The following is a 27,167-nucleotide window of genomic DNA, read 5'->3' as shown; positions in this document are numbered from 1 at the left end:
TTACAAAAGTAACATAATATAATAGTTTTGTCTTATTAAGTTTAATTGAGTACGAATTTTATAGTCTAAAACAAGTTTTATGTCGTTAAGTTTATTAATTAAGACATGTTTGTAATGGTGAAAATAATAATTTATTATAGTCTCAAATTATGATGATGAACATATGTGGTATTCTTGAACTCAAAGGTGATAAATATAAGACCTAAATATTTTTCTCCATTTAGGTTGGATGAACATTGAGAATGCTAGAGGGATTAAATTGTATCTCCATAACGTTCATAAATATTAACATGTCTACAAATCCAAGGTTATGTTGATTAACATAACAATGAGGGATTTACAAAATGTTATTGATGAGTAATTTACCAAATTTGATAGATCTCTTGTTCAATTAAGAAGTACGTGAACTTTGATCTTCCATTATAAATGGGAATACATAGGAGTAAGGTCAATTCTCGTCGAGTTCACCAAATAAAAATTAAATAATTTCTCAGCTAGTTTTTTAGTTAATAACTACGAGATCCTTGATTTTCCATTATGAAAGGGAATATGTAGAAGCAAGGTCAATCTTTGTCGGGTTCATCAAATAAAATTAAACAATTTCTAAAATAGTTTGTTTTTAAGAACTACATGACCCTGATTTTTCCTTATGAATGTAAATATGTAGGAGCAAAGTCAATCCTTGTCGGGTTCACCAACTAAAAATTAAATAATTTCTCAAATAAGTTTTTTCGTTAGAAGAACTATGTGATCCTTGATTTTCCATTATGAATGGAAATATGTATGAGTAAGGTCAATCTTTGTCGTGTTCACCAAATAAAAATTAACTAATTTCTCAAATAGTTTTATTTTTTCCTTACGAACTATGTGATCCTTGATTTTTCATTGTGAATGAAAAAACATAAGAACAACGTCAATCCTTGTCGAGTTCACCAAATAAAAATTAAATAATTTCTCAAATATTTTTTTCATTAAAAACTATGTGATCCCCGTTTTTCATTATAAATTGAAATACGTAGGAGCAATGTCAATCCTTGTTGGGGCAAAGAAAATCTAAATAATTTCTCAAATGGCTTTTCTATTAAGAACTATCTGATCCCCAATTTTCTTATTTTCCAATATGAATGGAAATACCTCAGAGCAAGGTCAATCCCTGTCGGGTTCACCAAATAAAAATTCAATGAATTAGGGATAAGGTAGTTCTTAATGAACAAACTATTTGAGAAATTATTTAACTTTTATTTATTGATATCAACAAGGATTTATCTTTGTCATACGTATTTCTATTCATAGTAAAAAAATCAGGGATTACGTAGTTTTTAATGAAAAAACTAAAGGAGAAATTACTTCATTTTTATATAGTGATCCAAACAATTATTGATGTTGGTCCTTTGTATTTCCATTCGTAATGGAAAATTAGGGATCACGTGGTTTTTAATAAAAAAACTATTCGAGACATTCTTTACTTTTTATTTGGTGAACTCGACAAGGATTGACTTTGGTTATACGTTTTTCCATTCATAATGGAAAATCAGGGATAACGTAGTTATTAATGAAAAACTATTTAAGGAACTAATTAATTTTTATTTACTGATCATGACAAGGATTGACTTTGGTTCTATGTATTTTCATTCACAAAGGAAAATCAAAGATCACGTAATTCTTAATAAAAACATAATTTGAGGAATTAGAAATTATTTAATTTTTATTTAGTGATCCCGACAAAAATTAACCTTGGTTCTACGTATTTTCAATCAGAATGGAAATACGTATGGGATTGGGCCAGGCAGGTGCTGCTGGAGTGGGCTTGGGTGATTGGGTTCAGATTGGTGCACGTTGGGTTAGGGTTGGATGGAGATATGTTTGTTGTTTGAAGGTTCTGAATGGTTTTAGCTGTGTGAGGCTCGAGGGGTTTAGGTTAGGTATTAATGTGGGGGACAACTAGTGGACTATGAGGTGGCATAATAGGATTGGTTGGTGGGGAAAGTGACATAAATATGGTAGGTGGGGAAGTGAGAGAACTTGTTAAACTCTTTGAAGTGGGGGATTTTTCTTATATGTTCGTAGAAGGTGAGAGAGTGTTCGAGAGTTTGGAGGGTGGGGTTCCTTTGAAAGTTCGTAAGAGCGAGACATGAAAAATGGGGTGTATACGTGAGGTGGTCGGGAGATCTAGTTCGTAAGCGACATTCCTGATGCGGCGGACAATTTGGAAAGCGCCAGAGTAGCGAGGTACGAGTTTTTGACACAGCCTACGATAGACTAAATGTTGGCGGTATGGTTGAAGACATACCCAAGCCAATCGTGGACTTCGAAGCTTCTGTCAGTTCGGTGTTGGGTGGCTTGGTCCATCATTCTCTAACGAGTACGATAAAGGTTCTGTTTGAGTTCATGGAGGATGAGTGTGTGTTGTTGAAGGATGTCCGAGATTGTGATTTCTGTGCATGGTGAGTTGAGCATGTCTAAGGTTATTGGGGGGGAACGACCATAGAGAACCTGGAACGGTGAAATGCCAATTGCTGAATGATGAGATGTGTTGTACCATAGCTCAACCAGATGAAGATATCTGTACCAATTGTGCGGGTGTTCACTAGTGAAACACCTAAGGTAAGCTTCTAATCCTTTGTTCAAAACTTTCGTTTGGCTGTCGGTTTGCAAATGATATGATGAACTAAGCTGAAGTGTGGTGCCTTGTGCTTTGAATAGGGCTCTCCAAAAGGTGTTGACAAAGATTGGATCTCGATCTGAAATGATGGTCCTTGGCATGCCATGAAGACGACAGATCTCAACAGAAAATCGTTGTGCAAGGCTTGGGGGCAGTGTAATGTGTGGGTAAAGCTATGAAGTAGGCGTATTTGGTCATATGACCCAGATGGTGGTATGTTCTGCCGATGAAGGTAAGTGGGTTATGAAATCCATGGATAAATCTTTCCAAACTTGATTCGGGGTTGGGAGAGGTTGTATTAACCCATGCGGTTTGTTGGGCATGTACTTGTTGCTTTGGCAAATATGGCATTGCTGGATAAATTTCTTTGCATCACGGGTCCATCCTGGCCAATAGAAGGATACAACAATTTTAGAGAGCGTGGGTTTCACCCCTGAATGACCTGCGGTGGGGGAGACATGAAATTCCCTGAGGATTCTTTCTCGAAGATTGCTGATTGGTGGGAGAAAGATCTGATTTCGAAAAAACAGGATGCCTTGACGGGTGTAAAACAAACTTGGTAGAGGGTGGTTTTGAGTGCAGAACTGGATGAGATCTTGGTCGGCTGTAGTGGAATAAAACTGTTTTAGTTCCTTGAATATGAGGGGGATAGGAGCCGAGAGGACCATTATCACTGGAGTGTCAACCATGTCTTGGCAAGATAGTGCATCTGCAACGATGTTGTTCTTTCCAGGTTTGTGCAAAATTTGAAAGTCATATCCTTGCATTTTTGTTGTCCATTTTTGTTGTTTCGGAGTTTGAATTGTTTGGGTAAGAAGAGTGTTTAAACTTTTCTGATCTGTGTAAATCTTGAAGTGATTTCCCATCAAGTACTCGTGCCATTTCTTTACTGCCTATGTTATTGTCTATATTTCTCGGATATAAACTAATGAAGCTTGGAGACGAGGGCACATTTTCTTTTTGAAAAAGGCGAGAGGGTGACCTTCTTGGCTGAGCACAACGTCGATGGCAACTACAGATGCGTCTGTCTCCACTGTGAAGTGTTGATTGAAGTTTGGAAGCCGTATTATAGGTAGATTTGACATGTGTTGTTTAAGTATTGTAAAGGCCTAATGGGCTTCTAGTGTCCATGTAAAACTGCAATGCTATAATAAATTGGTGAGTGGAGCGACGAGTGTAGGGTAGTGGTGAACAAATCGTCTGTAGAACCCGATGAGGCCGAGGAATCTCCGTAATTGCGTGAGTGATCGTGGCTCCGGCCAGTTGTTGATGGCTATTTGTCAGGGTCAAGGGCAACTCCTTGAGATGAAATGAGGTGGCCTAAATAAGTGATTTCTGAAGTAGCGAAACTGCATTTAGACAACTTAACACAAAATTCTTAGTTTCTAATAATTCCAAAACAACATGTAAATGAGTGAGATGGTCCTCCAAAGTAGGATTGTAGACTAAGATGTCATAAAAAAAACTAGAACAAACTGACATAGATATGGTCGAAGAAAGTCGTTCATGGTTGCTTGAAAAGTAGATGGGGCATTAGACAAACCAAAAGGCATGACTATGAACTCGTAGTGGCCATCTGTAGTGCGAAAAACTATTTTGGAGGTGTGTGTGGGGTTGAGTTGTATTTGGTGATATCCTGAGTATAGGTCTATCTTAGAAAAGACTGTAGCAGAGCCTAGTTCATCGAGCAGTTCATCTATTGTGGGAATGGGAAAATGGTCTCAGATGGTGACTGCATTTAAGGCTCTATAGTCAACATAGAAACGCTAGGTGTTGTCTTCCTTTTTGACTAGGAGAATTGGGGAGAAGAGTAGGCTAGTGCTAGGTTTAATGAGACATTGTTGAAGCATGTCAGAAATAAGTTGGGATATGATGTGTTTGTGGGAGTGAGGGTAGCAGTAGGGTTTAACATTTTGGGAGGGGTGTTGGGCAAAGGTGGGATGTTGTAGTCGTGGGGTCTTGAGGGTGGTAGCCCATGTGATATTTGAAAGATGGTGTGGTGTTGACGGAGGAGGGATTGGATTTTGCAGGGTAGGATGTAAAGGTGTGATGAAGGGTTTTGGAGGCTGAGTTCTAAAGAAAGGTTAGGGAGTTTGGGTTCGAGAGTGAGTAGGTGAACAAATGCTACTGCTTGAGTGGACATTAGGTGGCAAAATTGGTAATAAAAAGTTTGGGAAGGGGAAGCAGGGGTGGTGGCTTGGAGAGTAATGGGGTGATTTTGGTAGGTGAAGGCAATGCTAGGGATGGAGAAATCAGCTTTTATTGGCCCCAATGTGCGGAGCCATTCCACTCCGAGTACCACATCAACTCCTTCGATGGGCAAGGGATATAAAGGTATAGTGAATAGGGAATCTTGGATAGAGATATTGACTGACGGACATGAGCCTTGACAATTAATGAAGGCACCATTGTCGACAATGACGAAAAAAGGTGGGGTAGGTTTGATGGGTAAATGGAGATGGTGAGCGATTCTGGGTTGTAAAATATTGTGGGAGCTGTCTGAGTCAACCAATACTGTAATAGGAAGGTTGTGTATGAGCCTAGTGAATTTAAGGGTTTTTGGAGATGGGTTACCAGAGAGAGCTTGAGGTGATAGATGAAAATGAATGGTGTCTACCAGTTCAAGAATGTTGGGGTCAGTTGGTGGCGGGTCTATAGGTGGGTCAGTTAGGGATTCAGGGTAGTCCATTAGCAGCAAGAATCGCGCAGTGGAGCATTTATGGCCTGGGGTGAACTTTTCATCACAATTATAGCATAGTCCTTAGGTTCCCTGTTCTTGAAGTTGCGTGGGTATAAGGCGTTTGATTGGTAGGTGAGTAGTGGTTGGTTGATGTTGAGGAATGTGGTTATTAGGATTTGATGGCGGGTGGGTATGGGTAGGGTTATGGGATTGGGGCCGAGGATATTTGGGCTTAGAGTCTTTAATCTTATCCTCTATTAATTTTGCCAACCCTATGGCTTGAGATATGGAGTATGGGTGAAGGATGGTAAGTTCCCTTCGAATTTCAGGTTGAAGGCCAGAAATGAAACAGTTTAGGATGGTGTCTGAGGATAACCAATAACACAATTAAATAGTTTCTCAAAGCATGTTTGGTATTCAGAAACTGACCCGTGTTGTTGCAATTTGAAGAGTTTCGCTTGGTGGTTCATGTATGAGGAGGGTCCAAAACGAAGTTCAAGTGCGCAGGTGAATGAGTGTCAATCGGTGAGCAGATTGTTGTAGTGCATCTATTTGAACCAGCTAAGGGCTTCTCCCTTCATGTGAAATGTCGCCCTAGATAAATGTTTCTCTGGGGGTATTTGGTAAAAAGTGAAATATTGGTCTGCTTGACATAACCAATCTAGTGGATTAAGACCTTCGAAGAAGGCTAGTTGGAGTTTGGGGGGACGTATGAGTGGTGGTGGGGGTGGGTTGGTAATAGGTTGTGTAGTCATAGTGGTAGTAGTGTGGAGATGACTATTGAAGGAGTCAGGAATAAAAAGGGATGGACGTAAAGGCTGTGCCTACATGGGGTTGCTGGTAGTTCTTGATAGAATGCAGGGATGAACTATGAAAGGGCAATGGTATGGATGGCACCAATGTTAAGCACCCGCTACTGTAATATCCCGACCGGATATTTTGGGTTTAAAACATATAATATAAAATAAGAAAATAAAATCACATTTATTATAAAACCATTTCCCAAAAATGCGGGAATTTCAAAAAATTTATTTCATAATAAATATAACTCTAAGTTTAAATCTTCTCAAAATTTAATAAAATACCAAAACAGTCTCATAATAGATTACATCTTTATTCCAACACCATAAATGATAAAATTCTATAAAACTGTTCCCATGAGTTTCCCCGCTCCGCTGCTAAGCCTCACCAGATCCACCTGCAACATCATTTGCTCCCGTGTACCGCGTACACGATCATCGCCAAACACAAGCAGATAGGGTGAGCTAACAAAATAAACATATATATATGGCACAAATGTACCAATCACACAATCACACCAAAGGAATTCCATCCCTTGATATCACATCACATGGCCACCACCATGTTATTCGTGTTCTACATCTTCTAGTGAATACCTCAAGGTGTCTTGCTGCCACACCTATCGACCACAACCGATAGAGCACGTGCGGGTAACCATGCTACGGATCATACACCGTAACGCCAGGTGAAGTTCCCATATACGAACATAATTCGTAACGTCCCAAGACTATCAAACTCGTTAGTCAACTACTGGGCAATCTATCTGGACCCATCCGAACTGGCCACAACCAGCACACTCACACCGGCAACACTCGCCAACCCGAGCTCAACTCAAGGATTTCTCGTGTTCATCCGCCATCCCGAGCTCAACTCGAGGGATGCCATTCCGAGCTCAACTCGAGGAATGTCACGTGCTTAACCCCTATCCCGAGCTCAACTCAAGGGATACGTTCTGAGCTTAACTCAAGGAACACCAGCAAGCCGACCTTTAAGATATCCTAGAAGCCTTGTAGATCACACACATCATAGCAAGCATAACACCAATATGCTACAGCAAAATCGCCTGGCGGGGGATACGTACCGCTAGGCGCTGCCGCTTCCAGATTGCCTGACGGGGGACACGTACCGCCAGTCGCTACACCAGTACTTGCACATTACTAGCTTTAGTTCAGGTTCAAGCATACTTCACACAGATTGCTCTCATTTGCTCTCATTCTAGAGCACCCCTAATGAAAAGCACTGTCATCTATAATGTTCTAGGCCTTATAGCATCTCACATGTGCATTCATCCCCTAGTCATATAGACCATCCCAAGCATGCTCAAACAAAATATAAGCAGCAACACTAACAATTTTAAGCACATGATCTTATGCACCGATGCAATTTAATATTGAAACCCATGCCTTCACCAAACCAATTCTCCACATGTGACTAACCCAAAAGAACATTCAAATTGATAGAGACTTACCACATAACCTAATTATGCTTCATTAGAAGTTACTTGAACTAATCAAGGGCTTATTCATACATTTTAACAACTCCAAAATCAGCAATATTGAGTGACATATATCTCTAGCTACTGACCTCAAAATCCAATCTCCACCGTTCAAAGTGAAGAACCACATGTTATGGACCACCTGTCAAAATTTCACCTAAATCGGACGGTTAACGAACTGGAAAATCAGTTTTACGAAAACTGCGCGAACCAGAAAAATTAGTGGCGCCTAGCGCCCAGAATCATACGACTTGCGCCCGGCGGGACTAAACTACCGCCCGGCGGTTACTGTTGCGCGAAAAGTATGAAAAACAGCGTTTTCGTGAATCAACACACCACGCACCTCTGGTGTGGCGCCTGGCGGCCAATTGGGTGCCACCAGGCGGTTCCTGCACCTGCGAACCTTGCCTCCTTCACAACAACTCTGATTTCATTCAATTTACGACTCAAAAGGTTGTACTCACATGTTTAGGTTCATGATCCATTCCTAAAACTTCCAATAAGTAAAATTCCATTAACCTTTTACCTTTAATTTAGTGCCACTATAAAATCCCCCAATTCATCAACCCTAAGATGACCTTTATGCGATTTTCATCTCAATTTAACTCCCAATTCACGAATTTCCAAGAAAGTATGATGTTTAATCATTCATAAAGATTAGAACGCGATTTCTCCCCGATCAGAAACCTCCCAGAACCTGGGAAACATCAAAATCGAGCCAAAAGTGGCTCGCGTCGCCTGGTGGGTGTTCATCACCGCCAGGCAGTTCATCAAGAAACCCAGAAATTGGTGAAAATGGTAAGTGTCGCCTGGCGGTCAGGAGCTTACTGCCAGGCGGTTCCTCATCAGGAACCCAGAAAAAAGCCAAAACCGCATGTATCGCCTGGCGGCCATGAGTGACCCGCTAGGCGATTTCTGGAAATTTCCAGAAACCCAGATGTCAATGAACAACGAAAAAAACCATACACATACATGCTATCAATAATACAATTATGCATAAAACTAGGTAAGACGTGATTCAGCTCCCCTAACCTGGTTTCCTTAGCTTATTTTGGAATTGTTGTGAGTTCCCCCTTGATCACCAAGAATCCTCCTTTGATTCTATCTCTTTGTAGCTCCTTTCCTCACTCAATCCTCAACAAACTCTTAACTTTCGTTCTCCTCTCCCTATACAACAATAACAAATGCAAAAACCTCTTCTCTCACCTAAAATTTCCCTTATAATAGTGCCTTAATGATGGATTAATGTGCTAAAACGAAAATGGCATTTAAAAGTGCCTTAATGATGGATCACCAATAATTATTTAAATTTCTCGGGTCTTACATTCCCCCCACCTTAAAGGATTTTCGTCCTCGAAAATTGGACTTACCAGGGAACAATTGTGGATAGGATTGCCTCGTGAGGTCTTCCATCAATCAAGTCATCCCTTGGTTTGCCTCGTCCCAAAGGACTTTCACAGTCCGGATCTCCTTCTCTCTGAGTTGCTTGACTTGAGAATCCAAGATTCATTAATCCAACTCCTACTATTTGATCCTCACGTACCTGAATGTCGTCCTCTTAAACACAAGTGTAAGACTTGCAATGTACTTCCTTAACTGTAAATTCCATATACAACTTTGCCAAATGCGGTGGTAAAGCGATCTCATAGGCTGATGGACCTATCTTCGATGTTATCTGCTACGGTCCAATGAATTTCTGAGTCCGCCTCCTTAGTTTGATCGTTCTTTCGTTGCCAGTAATTGAAGTAATACTAAGAATCGCATTCTCTCCAGCCTAAAAATTTCACGGCCTTCTCCTCGTATTTGCATACAACTTTTTTTTTTGTTCTGTGGCGCATTCGTCTAGTCTTGGATTAAACAAAATTTCTCTGTGGTCTACTGCAGCAACTCAGTTCAAGTGTCACTGACTCCCAATCTTGTTACCCATACCACTGCATTCTTCCTCTCTTACCACCCAATGCCCCTTACGGTACCAGTCATGCCTTGGTTAATACTCCACTTGCATAGTTTAACTCTCTGAATTCTCCTTAGCGACCCATTAAGTCTTGCAATCCTTCTGGGGTTTACATTGATTCCTTATTATTAGATCTTCGAGATCTTGTTTCACCCACTTCTCTTTCTTCTCCTGTTCATTTCGTCTTGTTCAACTCTACACTCCTCCTTACCCGGACATACCTTGGGATGGTTTTAACATATCACTACCTCCCTTGCAAGATCTATCAAATTGGTTATTTTGACGATTTCACTGAGTCTACACCACTACCTCTCTTATAACACCTCCGCCTACTTCTTTAATTTTTTTTTCATCCTCAGTAGAAACTATCCCATTAGAGACAATTTCTCTTGATTTTGCTTCACACATCAACGTTGCAGTGAATCCCATTACTCATAGATGGAAATTCTAGTCCCTGCTTCAAAAACGCGTCTAAGAAATCTTTCACAACTACAATCCATTGCCTTTATATTTCATCCATCTTTGTTAGCCGACTTGAATTTCCATGACGTTCTGCCCCCTTCTTTCCTCTTGATCAACAAATAGTACTCCATGGTCGATTGATCTCCTTTGTGTCATCTACACCACTTTGTTGGTATCCCCTCGCTCAGGGAAGGAAAACAGGGAATAACAAATTTTCCTTACGTTTCTGCCCCAATCTTACAAAGGAGTCGATTTCCAGTTAATCTTGAGGTTGAATCCTTTGATCCCCAATAGACCATCATGCGAGAATACTTCTCCCTTGTTATAACCTTTGAATTCGATTCCTCTCGCAAAACTTGTGGTATTAGTCCCAAGAACTCATTCTTGAAGATCCCCTTGCCTAACACATTGCTTCTGGGTTCTAACATCGCTCTTAGGCTCATCAAACCAACTTATCTTTTCTTGCCCACCAAGATATCCTTATGCGTACACGCATCTTAGATCAAGAGATTTTCTCAAAATTCCTACCCAACTCTTGCAAAACAAACAGATCAAGTTTGACCTTGATTCTGTGGTCAACCACTAAAAATAACGCACACAAACCACAAACAAAAAAAATGCAAACATAGCAATCCGCATTAATTGCCTTAAAGGCTCCTACTATCCGCATTTATTAAATAATTATTTAAATTTTTTGGATCTTACAGCTACAGTTTTGCTAAGATAGGTAAGGGGAGGAAAAGAAAACTAGGTTAAAAATTTATCTCTCTGCCTCATTCCATTACATTCCAATCCCTAAATAGGGAACTTGTGGTCCAATAGCTTATAGAGGATAAAAAATGCTTATTGAGCCTAAAAGCCTTGTTCATAAAACAAACATATTTAAACTACTGAAAAACATTTTTAAACAAAATCCTTCAGCCAATTAAGTTTCTTGTACACTCTAGTGGGCCTCTTTATCAGTAAAGCCCGTGTTATATCACACATAGATAAATGTTTCTTTAAATGTTTATAATGGGTAACATACATATCCAAAAACATATGAATTTATAAAATATGATAGTTGCATAATTGCAAATATGAAAATTCAAATTAAGAACATGCTTCTTGAGCATCACTATGAACATCAAAATTTGTTAATCATTATCATCATGCATTCTTCTTATTATTGCTTTCAAATAAAAATAGTATCTATTTATGTCGATGGGCTCAATATTCTGGAATTTCTATCTGTCATCAACAATGACTAAGTAAAATGCATTGTTTACCAGTAATTTTTTTCATTGTGAGTTATGTTGTGAATACTTTATTTTTGTTCACCTTTTCTAAGTTGGATGCTTATAGCTATTACATCAATCCTTGTGGAGGATGAGTTCTGACTTGGAAATTGGATGTTACCATTGGTGGTGCCATATGCATGAAGTTTTTGCCTGCTGAACAGAGCTTATGATATGAAAAAAATAGTTACATTTTTCCTTTTTTGCGGACAATTGTAAACTTTAACTTTCATATGAAAAGTTATGCTGTAGGGTGTTAGCTTTCAAGAAGGAATGTTATTATTTTTTTGAATAATTTGTGTACGTTGTTATGGATTATTGTTGAATCTGATTGTCAGAAAATGGGAACAATGTTCACTATATGGAATTAATTATGACTGAATCTAATTAATTATTATTAAAATTTTGGTACTTTGCTCTATGTAAAAATTATCACAGTTTTTGTTTAACACTATCAGATGATTTTCAGACTGCGTTTCTGTAAATTGTCTCCACAAAAATTAACATAGATGAAGTAACATATCTTTAATTATTTCTCATATGGAAATTAAATTATATTTTTTATAAATTATTGAAACACTCATTCACTAATTAGCAAATAAAGAGAGTAGTTATATATTTTTAATTAGTTTTTGAACCAGGAAACTTCTTTATTTTTAATTTTGAAACAATCATTCACTTGTTAGCAAATAAAGAGATATTACACATATTTTTATTCATCAAATGAATTGAATTGGTATGACTATTTATAAGATCAATTTGAATACCGAAATCAATATATAATTGTTAGTCTCCTAGGCTAAGACAATTATATAAGTTGACAAATTAAAAAAACAAAACAAAACATTTGAAATACATTTAGACAATTAATCAATGAAAATAATTTAGCCTTTTTTTATAATAATGTAATTGAGTTAATATCGTAATTTAATATAATAAAAACATATGTAAATTAATATATATAAAAATTATCACTAAAATAATGTAATATATATAATAGATATCAAAATTATCATTGAAATAGTATTCATAAATAAAATTTGATACTAAATTTTATAAATATTACTATTAGTTCAATTATTCATTACTTTAACATTTGAAGTCACATAAAAGAAAAATTACTATTGTGATGATAAAAAAATCCTACAATTTTAAAATATTCATAAAAGTTAAATTGAGTTCGTACTGTATAAAATCAGAAGTTGTTATAGTAAAATTAGTTATTAAAATTAAATTTTAAATTATGATTTTATCAATTAAAATAACACAATAAATCTAGTAAGAAAAAAATTGATGTATGGTAACGTGTCTACTCCTTAGGTGGTGAAGTGAAAGATCAATTTCCCATTTCAATCCATCGGTGCTCCCTTCCACTTACCGCTCGCGATCAACACGTACTTCTCTAATCATTGCATTTTCTTCATTCTTAATCGATATTCATCTTCAAACTTTACCTAAATTTTTCTTCTTTAACCTCATCTTCTTGAATATGTTTGGTCAAAATGAAAAAGATTTGTTTGTGAAGAAGTTGGGGCTATTTTTTATGTTAGGCCCTGCACAAAATGAATTAACTTTTGATTTCTTGGAAGAAAACATTAATAAATAAGTTTCTACCTTTGATTTGGTTATACTACTGTCATGGTTTTAAATTGCGGCTGTGGTCTTGCTGGATTCTTGATCATGAACTTGAAACGGTGCGTTTTGATGTTTGTTTGGTCCCAAGTTAGTGTTTTGGTATAAAAAAGAAAAAATCGGGAGTTTGGAGGGTAGAATTGGAGAATGGACGCTATTGGGAGTGGGTGTTGGGGGCTGTGGAAATGGAATCCGCTGCCACAGTCTCGAAGCCGTCGTGTACGCCGCAATTCGGGTTCGGTGGGTGCAACCGGCGGAGGTGGTTACAGGTTTCCGGTTAAGCAAGCGGTGACTGCGGCCTCCCTCGCCCTCACCGGCGACACAATCGCTCAGCTTAGCAACCGTTGGAAGAAAGCTAAGGAGGGTGGTGACAATATATCTCAGGTGAGCACAAAGACTGTAACTTAGGATATTGTTAATTCAATTAAGGAGAGGAAAAGTTGGTAGTAAAATGTGTGAAAATGTATGACATTTTCTAGTAGAGGACGGTTAGTTTTAAGTGAAATTAGTTTCATCCGTTGCTTGATTGAATTTTAGAAGAATTCTTACCTTTTGGGAGTGTTGTTTATGTAAAATTAGAATGCTTGAAGGCTTCTAACTGATATTTTGTAGTGTTACTTCTATGTCATTTGGATGTACTTATCAACAGTTGAGAACTGCAGATATGTTTTTCCAGTCACAATTGGTTACTGTTTTATCTGCTATATCTAAAGATTCTATACGTGTATTAAATTAAATAGATACATATCAAACACAGAGATATGTGTGTTTCTTTAATGTTTATAATGTGTAAGATACATATCCAAAAACATATGAATTTATAAAATATGATAGTTGTATAATTACAAATATGAAAATTCAAATTAAGAACATGCTTCTTGAGCATCACTATGAACAATAAAATCTGTTAATCATTATCATCATGCATTCTTCTTATTATTGCCTTCAAATAAAAATAGTATCGATTTTATTTCTTTCTTGAGATCATCCACAACAAGGACAATTTTCATTAAGGGACAATGATTCCACGTTTTTAGAAATATGCTTCTATGTTTCATATTACTATATTAGATTTTCATGACCTTTTAAAGGCTTGATAGTTTATAGATATGTATTGATCAGGGATCCAAAAATACGTCTTTTGATCATGTTGAGATGGTGAATGAGAGCTGCTATTATTTTTTTCTTTGCAATAATAATGCTTGGTAAAGATACTTAGAGGGTTTGTTATTATTAACGGAAAAGGGCTGTTATAGGACGAACTGTGGAGCCACCTTTCAGACCATGATTGGCTACGAGCCCTTCGAATGACTTCCTATGGATTCCTTTTGTATGGTCCTGGTTCTTATGCCTGGTACCAGTCTCTTGACCACTTCCTCCCCAAACCAACGGTACAGAACCTAATGTTAAAGGTACTATGCTTCATTTATAATTATATTTGATCTAATTTACAGGAACTAGCTGAAATTAAGGATAGATGATACCTTCTATGTTTCTCTTTGTTTCTTCTTCACTTCTGGCAGGTTTTACTAAACCAGATTGTGTTAGGTCCATGTGTCATTGCTGTTGTGTTTGCATGGAACAATTTATGGCAACGGAGGCTCTCTGAGCTTCCAGAAAAATACAGAAGGGATGCTCTTCCAACTTTACTTTATGGTAAATGTTGTTATCTAATTATTATGCATCACAACTTGATCATGCATACTTCACATAGCTTGATGCTAGCATTTGTATCTTGTCTTTGCAGGTTTTAGATTCTGGATCCCTGTCAGTGTCTTAAATTTCTGGTGCGCATCTTCATATCCTTCAATTTAATCTTCTATTTATGTTTACCGTTTTCCCTTTTATATTGAATTAGTTCGCATTTGGAAATCCCAACAACAATGAAAAGAGCAAAAATGTTCTCTTACCAACTTGCCATAAAAAGTGCTCTATTATAAATGAGAAAAGCATTTTCATCTGAATAGAACCATAAAATCTTAAGCAGAGCAATTTGAACAAATTCATCCTTAAGAAATCTTTGTAGAATGTGTGACTTTTACCTATCAAACATTCGCACCATTGTTGGGAGGAGATTGGTACTTCTTTTACACCATTTTATTGCTACCTAATCACAATTTATACAGGTATGTACTGTTAGTCTAAATCCCCTAGTAGAAATAAAAACTGCTACTTAGGGAACTTGAAAGTTGTAACAATTGTTAACTCCTTTTCAAATGTACCAAATTGTAAATTCTAAAAGTAGTAAAATTACAGAGTCTAAATATCTTTTCCTACGAGATTTACACATTTTTAACCCATGTGATTTAATTTGGACTAAAGACTTAAAGGCATAAGTTAATACAATTTAAGGAGTGGAGACAATTGTAAATTCAAAGTATTTAAAGCTACCAACCCTAAATTTATACTACTTGATTAGGATAAAGATTCACTGAGGTTGTATTTCATGAACTCAGTTCATGCACATTTTCTCATCAATATATCTCTAACATAACTCCAACATTTACACAACAAGCTCACTGGTCTTAATTTTTTAGAGATGATTTCTAAACCTTCATGCAAAAATACTATGCCCCAAGTTCTTTTTACACAAGATTTGCATGAAAGGTAAGTGTTTAGAGTGACCAAGAGATGTAAAATTATGTCTAGAAACTTATTTCTAAGTTTTTCAATCTTGATGACTAAGTTCTAAGCATTTTCCAATGTTTAGAAAGAGTCCAACCCAAGGCATAGATAATCAAATCATGCAACACAAAGCATTTGGAAAGAACACAAAAGCCATGTAAGAGATTCATTACATCCAATTCTAGTGAAAGTGGGAGTTAGATACTCCTATTCCCGTGGAGTACGAAAATTAGCCAAGAAAATGATAAGCTTGAAGTGGGAATTCCTTCCGATGTTTTTTCTCACCTAGCAACTTTCAAAGGTCTATGGTTCGTTCTCCCTCCAAAAGTCACTTCAACACGTTCAATTTTCACTTTTTAACACACTTTCAGAAATTAGACTTTTGTTGGGCAAGCATAGCCTCTTGCTAAACGAGAAGCAGCTTTCTAAAAAGTGCAAAACTTTTTATCTTGCTGAGTGAATGTATTGCTGGCCCAACAAGCTTATCGTTCTTCTCACCGGGTGAGCCTCTTGATCGTTCGGCGATAAGGTCTCACTTCCTTTTCCTTAGCTTCAAGCTTTTGTATCCCTACAAAAATTGAGAAGAAAAATAGTAATCACTTCTATATTCAGAAAAAAAAAGATAGGCTAAAGAGGTTTTTAGTCCTTGAACTTTTCCACGAAATTGGAATTAGTCTCTGTCCGAAACTTTTATACATTTTGATTCTCAAACTTTAAAAATGAATAGATATCTCTTCAAGCTTTTGTATCCCAACAAAAATTGAGAAGAAAAATAGTAATCACTTCTATATCTAGAAAAAAGAAATGAGTTAAATATGTTTTTAGTTCCTGAACTTTTACGCGAAATTGGAATTGGTCATTGTCCGAAACTTTGATACATTTTGATCCTCAAACTTTAAAAGTGAATGGATATAGTCATTTTATTCCAATTACGTTAATATTTTTTACGTGTCAAATGTGTTTTCCAACTAACATTGAAGTGGATACATGTCAAACGGTATAAAAACTCAATTGCTAGCATGAAATGCAATTGACACGTAAAATTTTTCACGTAAATGGGTTATCCATTCATTTTTAAAATTTGGTGACTAAAATGTATTAAAGTTTTGGACTGGAATGAATTTTGCTGAACTAAAAACATATTTAACTCTTAAAACATTATTTAAACCATAAATTTCAGCATGAAATGAACTAAGTTCATAGCATAAATACAAATCAAGAGGTTCAGTTCATTTGATAAAACAAGTTATTGTCACACTTATAACAATTAAATTAGTTCATGTTGAATTTATCTAACATAGTGAACAATGTGTCAAACAGGTAGTAGAGTACCATATTAAGATTTGGAAGCTGCTTTTATATCTTGCATATGAAGTCTTTTCCCTGGCTTTAGCGAATACCAACGTTGTAAAAGAACTACACAGTTTTGAATGGAAAATTAGTGAATTAATTATCAGTCAAGCCATTCAACGAAAAACAAGTAACATTGGATGATCACATAATCAGTGAAAAACAGTGGTGGAGCCTCTTTTTTCTTTTCTTTTTTATTGCAAACTCAAAAAAGACTTCATTTACAAAATAAAAGTTCAATGCCAAAATTTCATTTTCTTTGGAAATATGTATTCAATTAATTATCACCGGTACAATCATGGTTCCTAGACTATTTTGCATGTTGAAGTGAAGGGACCTTACTCGGACAACATCAAGGTCTTTCAGTTTTTAATTACTAACAGTTTAATAGCAAAGCTACACACCTTTTGATTTCAGTATAACGGTGATGAACTTCACTAATTTTGAGCACTCTTTCTCTAGTTTTCAAATATGTCAGTAATCATCTAGTTATTTATGGTCTTACATTGGTTGTCTTCTGTATAGGGTGGTACCTCTTCAAACTCGAGTGGCTTTCATGTCAATGGGCTCAATATTCTGGAATTTCTATCTCTCATCAACAATGACCAAGTAAAATGCATTGTTTACCAGCAATTTTTTCATTGAGGTATGTTGTGAATACTGTATTTTTGTTCACCTTTTCTAAGTTGGATGCTTATAGCTATTACATCAACCCTTGTCTTTTGTAGTTTAATCAGAATATGATATGTTGGGTAAAGAAAATTGTGGAGGATGAGTTCTGACTTGGAAATTGGATGTTACCATTGGTGGTGCCATATGAATGAAGTTTTTGCCTGCTGAACAGAGCTTATGATATGAAAAAAATAGTTACATTTTTTCCTTTTTGCTGACAATTGTAAACTTTAACTTTCATATGAAAAGTTATGCCGTAGGAGGTTAGCTTTCAAGAAGGAATGTTATTATTTTTTTGAATAATTTGTATACGTTGTTATGGATTATTGTTGAATCTGATTATCAGAAAATGGGAACAATGTTCACTATATGACTGAATCTAATTAATTATTATTATTATTATTATTAAAGTTTTTGGTACTTTGCTCTATGTAAAAATTATCACAGTTTTTTTTAACACTATCAGATGATTTTTCGGACTGCGTTTCTGTAAATTGTCTCCACAGAAATTAACATAGATGAAGTAACATATCTTTAATTATTTCTCATATGGAAATTAAATTATATTTTTTATAAATTATTGAAACACTCATTCACTAATTAGCAAGTAAAGAGAGTAGTTATATATTTTTAATTAGTTTTTGAACCAGGAAACTTATCTATTTTTAATTTGTGAAACAATCATTCACTTGTTAGCAAATAAGGAGATATTACACATATTTTTATTCATCAAATGAATTGAATTGGTATGACTATTTATAAGTCAATTTGAATACCGAAATCAATATATAATTGTTAGTCTCCTAGGCTAAGACAACTATATACGTTGACGAATTAAAAAAAACAAAACATTTGAAATACATTTAAACAAAATTAATCAATGAAAATAATTTAGCTTTTTTTTATAATAATATAATTTATGTAATGTCGTAATTTAATATGATTTAAACATATAAATGCAGTTTGATAATAAATTCAAATAACATTAGTAAATATAATATATATATATATATATATATATATATATTATCACTAAAATAATGTAATATATATAATAAATATCAAAATTATCATCGAAATAGTGTTCATAAATAAAATTTGATACTAAATTTTATAATAATAATTATTATTAGTTCAATTATTCATTACTTTAACATTTGAAGTAACATAAAAAATACAATTGTTATGATAAAAAAAATCCTGCAATTATAAAATATTCATAACATTTAAATTGAGTTCGTACCGTATAAAATAAGTTGTTATAGTAAATTTAGTTATTAAAATTAAATTTTAAATTATGATTTTATCAATTAAAAATAACACAATAATTTGAGTAAGTAAAAGTTGATGTATGGTAACGTGTCTACGTCCTTAGGTGGTAAAGTGAAACATCAATTTCCCAATTCAATCCATCGCTGCTCCCTTCCACTCACCGCTCGCGATCAACACCGTACTTCTCTACTCATTGCATTTTCTTCATTCTTAATCGATATTCATCTTCAAACTTTACCTAATTTTTTCTTCTTTAACCTCATCTTCTCGAATATGTTAGGTCAAAATGAACAAATTTTGCTTGTGAAGAAGTTGGGGCTATTTTTTATGTTAGGCCCTGTACAAAATGAATTAACTTTTGAATACTTGGAGGAAAATATTAATCAATAAGTTTCTACCGTTTGATTTGGTTATACTACTGTCATGGTTTTAAATTGCGGCTGTAGTCTCGCTAGATTCTTGATCCTGCGGGAAGATTGTGGATGATGGAACTGGGGTTGTGAACCACAGTTTAAAACCATGAATACCGATAAAAAAAAGTTGCTAATTTGTCGAATCTTTGGTCTTTTACGTGTGGTAACTTAATTGTTGTGTGAGACTAGAGGCAAAACAGAAGATTTCTAACTGTGTTACAACTTATTGTAATTGGAGGATGATTTATTATTAGACTATTGTTATCCAAAATAGTGTAATTGTTTCAAAAATTTAGTTGAATGGTAGTGAGTCATGATTCTATGGAGCTCTTCATATGTAGTGTAGTTTTTCTTCCATGGTTGTAGTTCCGAGACACCAAACAGGCCACGTGTGTTTCAGTATTCTCTTTTTCTAGATTCTTTGATTTCTTAAAAGTGCCGTGTACTCGGGTCTTTTTGAACCTTCTTTGTTTTGTCACTCATTCATGTTCAGCACAGACCTTGAATTTTGAATTTCTTTAAAACTTCAAATCTCCCTCACCCCTTTTTCTGGTTTAGATTTGGTTCTTTCTAAATCATGGGTTGCTACAGAAGGGGAGCTCTTGATCACCTTCGCATCTTGGCTTCGAGATTTATGCCTCAGAATCCAACTTTTCGGCATAGTTTTAGGAGTTGCAAATCTTGGTATTTGAATTCAGGTTCAAAAGGGGCTATTTTTAATGGGTTCTCTTCATGGCGTTCGATTTCTCAGAGACTGGGGGCACAAGGTGTTGTTGGAGTTAATGGTAACTTTCACAATCTCTTTCCTTTGGGGGCTAAGAGACTTTACTGTATTGATCCATATAATGTGCAACATTTCAAGCCAAGGGGACTAAGGCATTGGTTTAAGAATTCTAGAAATGTTTTTGTTGTGATGGTTGGTTCAGGGGTTTTAATCACTGTCTATTTTGGGAACTTGGAAACGGTTCCTTGTACCAACAGAACCCATTTGATTCTGTTGTCAAAAGAATTTGAGAGGAGGCTAGGGGAGCACGGGTTTGAAAAAGTTAAAGTCAATTTTAACGGGAACATATTGCCTCCAATACATCCTCAAAGTGTGAGGGTGACAATGATAGCTAGGGAAATAGTTGATGCATTACACAGAGGGTTGAGAAAGGATAAGATGTTGAATGATTTGGGGTATACATCAGAGCATACTATGCTGGTTGAAGGAGATGGAAGGGAGACATTGAGTGGATTGGTTGGTAATGAAGAGAAAGTTGAAAGGAGTTGGCACGAGGGGGATAAGATTCTTGATGAGAAAAAATGCTGGAAATATGATCAGGAAAGATGGTCAAAAGCTAGTACCTCACATTTGGATGGATTGAATTGGGAAATTTTGATTGTAAATGAGCCAGTTGTTAATGCCTTCTGCTTACCTGGTGGGAAGATAGTTGTGTTTTCTGGTTTGTTTGAGCATTTTCAAAGTGATGCAGAGATAGCAACTATTATAGGGCACGAGGTATTATACTTCTTGTGCTTGGTTTAAGCTTACATAGTAAAACTTACTAATTTGTTATTTGCACATATGATATGCAGACATGTCAGTTTATACAGATTTTGTTGTTAATTAGGTTGGACATGCTGTTGCAAGACACAGTGCTGAGGGGATTACAAAGAAGTTGTCCTTTGGTATTCTACAATTGATACTTTATCAGCTTGTCATGCCTGATATTGTCAACATAGTGTCATCCATTTTCTTCCACCTACCTTTCTCCAGGCGGTATGCTTTGTTCATTGTCTCTTTCTAACCAATTTATTTTCTGTGTGGTTTTTTGATGTATGTTAAGTGTGGAGCAATCTTTTCCTTCCAATAAATTGTTTTGCTACACTAAACAGAACTAACAGTTTATAACAATTTGACTGTTGAAATTTATACTTAATTTTTTTCTGATAGCAATTAATTTTCTATAAATCTAATAAGATTCTAGTACATTACAGGAGAACAGAGTAAAGAAAAACAGAACCAATTTAAGCTTAATTACTGCGAGGAATCTGTATGCAAATTGCATGCTTACTATTACTTTTAGTGTAACTTAAATAAATATAGTATACTAATGTAGTCTTTGTACCATGGTAAGATGAATCAGCTGATATAGATACAAGTTGAATGGCACTGTTGATATTGGTTGCTGTTGCACAACTACAATCAATAATTTTCCTTTCCAGTCAGATTCCTAATCACAATAGAGTATAAGAACATACGATTGGAAAAAATATCTCTAAATCTAGTTCATTGGTATGACTCAAACTACCTGAAAGAAAAAGTATACCATTCACCATTGGTATAATCAATGCATAAGAGTCATGTGAATGAATGACTTTGTACACGATTCTTCAATGCATTAATTTCATGCTTACAGGATTTCCATGCTTGTTATCTAGGGATGAATTGCGCAAATATATCTCTAATGCTGGTGTTCTTGGACTACAAATTTTGTAATATACCTAATGTATTAACTTTTGTTTAGGATGGAAATAGAAGCTGATTACATTGGGATGCTGCTAATTGCATCAGCAGGGTATGATCCCCGGGTGGCACCTGGAGTGTATGAAAAGTTGGGAAACATTGGTGGTGATTCTACCGGAATGGATTATCTCTCTACTCACCCGCCTGGTATACAAAGAGCAGAATTTCTGGCACAACCTAACATAATGGAAGAAGCACTTAGCATATATAGAGATGTAAGAGAAGGACGTAGGGTTCAAGCTTTTCTTTAGGACTGCACAACCAACACTTGTGTCTGCATCTGTTTGTTACAATACTCTTTTTTCAACACAAAAATATGGGAATTATCAACTAAATAGACACAACTGTTTTTTTTTTTTCTTGTGTCACTGGAAATATAACGTTTTGCTCCTATGTCCATCAAATTTCCTAAGATTTGTAAATAGTGTGTGACTAAATATCTATTGTTGTTCCACCGTTTGTTTAGAAAATTGCAAAGCAACCACAATATTTTAGCAATAAAATAGAAAGGAATATATGAACAGTTTTTAAAGGAATAAAAATAAGCTAATTAGTACAGGAACTAAATTTGAAAATAATTTAAATTTTCATTTTGATCTTGATAGTAGTAGTAGTATTGGGTGTAACGGACCCAATGAATGCGGGGTGATATTTAATTATGCTCAACCCTAAATTCTAAAACATACAAAAATTTAAAGCTGCAAAAATAAAGTCTTTGGTGCGACGTGCTTATGCATAACATGCAAATAATAATGTTTCAATCCGATTCATATTATTAGTTCACTCCAGGTTGAGCTAAGAAAATATCAATTTAAGTCAATTCACTTTTTGTTAGTCAAAAAAATTTATAATATGGGTGTAGGGTCTAGCTTATTGATACGTTTCAAAATGAATTACATACAAGTACTTTTTTTATTGGCAAAAACTCGGATTCAAAATATTTTTTTTTTAATCTAAATTTATGTAGTCTAAGTATATCTTATTTTTATCACAAATTATTTTTCTTGGTTAACAACAATTGTAGTTTTATCAATAAATGATCCACTAATTCAATTGACAGGAAATAATAAATGGATCCTTTTTTTTTATTGGAGATTCGGAATAGATGGACTCTCTCTAAGAATATTATAGGGTGATAAGATAGTAAATTAACTCACCTACGAATATTCTTTTTTTCCTTTTTACAATTTATTGTATTACAATAAGAATGAATTAATTTAATTTATTTTTTATAATAGTAAAATCAAAATATTCATCTAATTCTCGAAATATTATTATAAAGATAGTAGTTAAAAATTAAGTAAGAACGTATATAATTTAACAAAAATATTAGTTAAACATTAAAAAGCTATTCAAATATTATTTAACAACATTCTAATATTTAATAATATAAAATTATGAACCTACATAATTAAAAGTAATAAATAATTATAACAAAAAGAATTTAAGAAAATTGTAAAAAATATTGATAAGTTAAGTAAATTAACCCACTTTCAACTTGGTTCGAATGTATTCAACCCGTAAATTAAGTGAACTAGATTCCATTCAATTCACTTTTGAAAAAACTAATTGATTAAAACTCATTTTGATATCTATGCATGGAAAGTAAACAACGGCATATATATTATTTACTCAATATTATCATTAATTCAGTGGTCTTGCAATAAATAATTTGGAATTAGGCATTACAAATATTTTTCTGAACTATGCCTTCAGTGTTCCTGCTTTTGGAAACAAGCTATGAAATAACAAGCGATTCGACTTAGCTCTGCCCGTGCCCGTGAAATTTATGTGTACTGCCACGAGTGCAGTTTGAAAAATAGAGTTGAACAATTTATTGATCTTATTATAAGATCAGAGCATTTTCAAGAAACATTAACCATAACAATCAATAGTGATTTCTACAACAGCTCAATTTTAAATATTTTAATTTTGTGAGGATACAAATTAATCTGATTTGTTGAAAAATACTACCTGTAATTAAAAATTGTACGCCACCACAACAGAAAAACGAAAGATTAACATACATCAGACATGTACCAGCCAAATACGATGTAAATTATACTAATCGGTTAACTTAACAGACTTCAGGGTTTAGACTTCCGTAAGAAACATACTAATCTTGCGAAGATACTAAAACCTTTAGGAGATAAATGAACACTATTCTGAGGAAACTGGTGGCAAATCCCTTCAAATATCGAAGGCAAGGCAGGTTTGCTTTTAGGGGAATTCACAGACCTATACAAGCAAAACATTGAATCAGAACTTTAAAGAGAGGGGCAGGGGGATTTTACAAAAACCTAGAATTTGAGAGTTCAGGTTCAGAGCTCAAATTACATTAAATTTTGAACCAAAGAAAAAAAAAAAAAACTTTGATAGCCACTACACTGTTTCGAGTATCATGAACCCTTTTATACATAAAGATAACAGTCTAGAGATAAACAAGTTTCCACGTCAACGTGAACATTATAATTAATATGGACAGACAAAAGGAAACTTCATTGATACTTTGCAGTGCATTTGATAATTTGCCTTAGGCACTAGTGTTCATATGGATAAAAATTAGTAAGCAGAATGATTTTTATCATCTTAAATAGGAAGGAAATTAAGTACAGGTGGTCTAGGTTTTAAAGTTCCCTTTTGGGAATCAACTTGCTTCTACAATGGCCAAGTCAAATTTCCCAATGTTTTCGGCGACACATTTCATGCATTGCAGATATTTATGCAAAAAGCTTGCTTCAATCTTCTTAACCCGATTGATATCAAACATCATCATTGCAATCTGATTAAACAAGAAAGATCAGTATATTACACTATAATTCCCGATGGTCCCTACAATGCATGACCACAACGGGCTAGAAAATTAGGGAACAAAAATGAAATATCGCAATTATGGCTATTATACAAAACTCGGAAGAACTATAAAGTAAGACAGATATACAGAATACTCCCAAGTGTGCAGTTAATTAGTAATTGTTGTAGAAGGCATATAATGAAATTATTTCTAAAAAAATCTTTATCTCAATCTTTTCATCAACAATTTATCGCACATTGAGTATTTTCATAAGAATAAAGACGCACAAGATGCTCTAAATGGTTCATCTATAAAGAGAACCAAAACCTCCAGTGTAAACAAAAGTGTTCCGCAACATGACACACAAACGCACAAAAATGTGCTAAAAATAATGTTAAATAGTTAGTTATAGATGCCTAGAAATTATTACTGGTAAAAACAAAATCTTGTTTCAAGCTGAACATCAAATCATAGAAAGTTGCGGCAATCCCATCTACGCCTCCTGATCTTCAAGTAGTCTGCTTTTGGCCTACAACCAAAAGGAGTAGGTATGGCTTCACTAAATGGTTTAGTTAATGGGTGCGCGCAAACAAATGCAGGGAAGAAACCAATCCACCAATCTTACATACAAGATTAGTAGTTATAGAAACACATGGTCAAGCATCAGACAGACAAAATGCCCGTTGTCAATGAATATGGTGATATTAGATTACGCATGTATCTTGCACGTTTGGTCAAATATTAAATCTCGTACAAGAATTGATAGAAAACATACCCGAAAATTAATTGTAGAAAGAACATCATGGAATCCTAGAGATGCTAGCTACCTAATTCAGAAGAAAAATCCAATTGTCAGGAAATCACAATGAATGCAAACTAGTTAACCTAAACAGACAGACCACTTAGCCCAAATTTTCCCTAGCTCATTTAATACTTTTTACCAAAGAAAAAATGTACTCATCTTAAGAATCCCCTTTAAATTAATTATCTGATCCATATTGAATATACCAACAGCTTGAAAAGTAGTAGGATTATTTGGGATTTGGCTCTTCTAAGACAGAAAAACAAAAGGTTCATAATTCAAAACGTTTAGTGCATGTTTGAATTATATTCAATTCTTCCATAGCTAATTCCAATTCCAGGTTTCAAGCTAAAGCAACAAATAGTTGTCTCCACTTTTTCAACTTTTAGAACTGATGGAGTCAGAATCAATACGGGTAGTTATCGAAACACAAACTTAAATCTGTTAAGCATGTAAACATAATATTAACAGTTGATTTTCTCATTAATGACCTAATATTTGATGCACTTTAAAGTGAATTTTAGACGAAATTGTTCCGAGTTATGTCCGTTCACTATACAGAAACACCAACCACCAGGATTATCTATTCAAACTGCCATTTCAGAATAATAAAATACACATACGTATGTCCAACAACAAAATTCAAGTATCATCCGCTACATCCCGGAAGTAAACCATAATTCTTATAACCCAGAACTACCTAATTTTCCAATTTCTTCTAAAGTGCACCTCCCATGGAAAGGACACGAATTCAAAAAGATAATCCATGGTGAATCATTTCTACTATGCATAGAGTCAATAATATTACTAAGTCAAAGGCGTTCGAAATTTCACTCGAATACATTGAACATTCTAAAAGTGTTAGTGCAACTGACGATACCTTCGGGAATCCAAGCGGACGTGCGGCTTGAAATTGAAAGCATAGAATTCATGAGCGCAGAAGCCGTGGCCGTGTGGTACGGCATCATCGATACTACACACGAACTCAACTCTACAGGCAACCTTATCACACAAACGCAACACAATGGTATTAGCTACTGACACAGTAACACCACAAAGAAGCCTCCGTGAAATGCATGAAGGTGTTCGTTATTACCTGATAGTGGATTGCGAGAGTGGTTTATTGGACGCGATGCGAAACGGAGAACGAGCCGTTTTGGCTTCCGACGCGACGCGAAACGCCGAACGGCCGGCGGAGCATGATCGGACTATCAATCTGGCGGCGGTGGATGACATTTTCGTGATCGGAATCGTTTGAGATCCTCGAAGGGTTTTGGAAGTCTAAAACCCTATCTCTCGTGTGAGTGACACACGGTACTTGTCACACCGTCATTAGGCTTGGGCTCGCCCCAAAACATGCACGGGCCAAAATTTGAAAAAATAACTTTCTTCTTGCACCCTCATAATTTCTATATATATGCATCTCCATTATTTTTTGGACTTTCGAATCACCTATTCCGGAAATCTTCTGAAACAAACATTCTGGATCTTTTAGAGTATATTTTCAAAGCAGAAACTTTATAACAGAACTTCTATAATAAAATTTTTAGAATAAATTTTTCAGAACACATAAAATACATTGTGGAATAGTTTTTCATAACAGAATTGTTGGAACAAGCTTTCCAGAACATATGTGATATGAGTTTTCTAAAATGAGTTTCTCAAAACAAATCTTTTGAAACACATGAAATACGAGCTTCCCAAAATGAACCTTTTTCTGGAACACGTTTTCTTTTCTTTTCTTTTTATGTGGCGGCGACAATGGTT

At 35.2% G+C, this 27,167-nt stretch overlaps 3 protein-coding genes across 8 annotated transcripts; 2 read left to right on the top strand and 1 right to left on the bottom strand.

Annotated features, from left to right (window-relative positions):
* Positions 1-12,599: 12,599 nt before the first annotated feature.
* LOC114168197 (Peroxisomal membrane 22 kDa (Mpv17/PMP22) family protein) lies at positions 12,600-17,978 on the top strand. Its single transcript, XM_085668470.1, has 7 exons — positions 12,600-12,725; positions 13,055-13,347; positions 14,220-14,375; positions 14,487-14,619; positions 14,711-14,750; positions 17,464-17,584; positions 17,667-17,978. The coding sequence occupies exons 2-6, from the start codon at positions 13,111-13,113 to the stop codon at positions 17,549-17,551; spliced, it is 654 nt and encodes a 217-aa protein (XP_085524596.1). The 5' UTR covers positions 12,600-12,725; positions 13,055-13,110; the 3' UTR covers positions 17,552-17,584; positions 17,667-17,978.
* A 988-nt stretch (positions 17,979-18,966) lies between these two features.
* Positions 18,967-22,161, top strand: LOC114169759 (mitochondrial metalloendopeptidase OMA1-like). The gene is made up of 4 exons (XM_028055051.2): positions 18,967-19,060; positions 19,854-20,796; positions 20,909-21,057; positions 21,806-22,161. The coding sequence occupies exons 2-4, from the start codon at positions 19,873-19,875 to the stop codon at positions 22,053-22,055; spliced, it is 1,323 nt and encodes a 440-aa protein (XP_027910852.2). The 5' UTR covers positions 18,967-19,060; positions 19,854-19,872; the 3' UTR covers positions 22,056-22,161.
* A 1,599-nt stretch (positions 22,162-23,760) lies between these two features.
* LOC114168544 (protein NUCLEAR FUSION DEFECTIVE 6, mitochondrial-like) lies at positions 23,761-26,710 on the bottom strand. 6 transcript variants are annotated; one of them, XM_028053415.2, is made up of 4 exons: positions 26,497-26,710; positions 26,281-26,402; positions 25,374-25,425; positions 23,761-24,042 (listed from the first exon to the last, which is right to left on the bottom strand). In XM_028053415.2, exons 1-3 carry the CDS (start codon positions 26,634-26,636, stop codon positions 25,418-25,420), a joined length of 270 nt encoding a protein of 89 aa, XP_027909216.1. In that variant the 5' UTR covers positions 26,637-26,710; the 3' UTR covers positions 23,761-24,042; positions 25,374-25,417. The 6 variants fall into 6 exon arrangements, with proteins under 6 accessions (XP_027909216.1, XP_027909219.1, XP_027909217.1 ...); XM_028053416.2 differs by lacking the exon at positions 23,761-24,042 and adding an exon at positions 24,283-24,586; XM_028053417.2 differs by lacking the exon at positions 23,761-24,042 and adding an exon at positions 24,798-25,127.
* Between the last annotated feature and the right edge of the window lie 457 nt (positions 26,711-27,167).

Source organism: Vigna unguiculata, chromosome 11 (assembly GCF_037176805.1).
Source record: "Vigna unguiculata cultivar grain cowpea cultivar isolate G323 ecotype 2 chromosome 11, ASM3717680v1, whole genome shotgun sequence".
Taxonomy (NCBI): Eukaryota; Viridiplantae; Streptophyta; class Magnoliopsida; order Fabales; family Fabaceae; genus Vigna; species Vigna unguiculata.
Note: the sequence above shows the minus strand (reverse complement) of the source record. Positions and strands in the feature narration are given on the sequence as shown.

Bases quoted from the DNA above. Each gene is read 5' to 3' on its own strand.
- LOC114168544 (XM_028053412.2), bottom strand. From the start codon at position 26,636: ATGTCATCCACCGCCGCCAGATTGATAGTCCGATCATGCTCCGCCGGC. The intron at 26,403-26,496 runs GTAATAACGAAC...TTGTGTGATAAG, and splicing joins CTCTCGCAATCCACTATCAG to GTTGCCTGTAGAGTTGAGTT. The intron at 24,587-26,280 runs GTATCGTCAGTT...TTGTTTAATCAG, and splicing joins GTCCGCTTGGATTCCCGAAG to ATTGCAATGATGATGTTTGA.
- LOC114169759 (XM_028055051.2), top strand. From the start codon at position 19,873: ATGGGTTGCTACAGAAGGGGAGCTCTTGATCACCTTCGCATCTTGGCT. The intron at 20,797-20,908 runs GTATTATACTTC...GTTGTTAATTAG, and splicing joins CAACTATTATAGGGCACGAG to GTTGGACATGCTGTTGCAAG. The intron at 21,058-21,805 runs GTATGCTTTGTT...ACTTTTGTTTAG, and splicing joins CACCTACCTTTCTCCAGGCG to GATGGAAATAGAAGCTGATT.
- LOC114168197 (XM_085668470.1), top strand. From the start codon at position 13,111: ATGGACGCTATTGGGAGTGGGTGTTGGGGGCTGTGGAAATGGAATCCG. The intron at 13,348-14,219 runs GTGAGCACAAAG...GGGCTGTTATAG, and splicing joins GTGGTGACAATATATCTCAG to GACGAACTGTGGAGCCACCT. The intron at 14,620-14,710 runs GTAAATGTTGTT...TTGTCTTTGCAG, and splicing joins TCTTCCAACTTTACTTTATG to GTTTTAGATTCTGGATCCCT.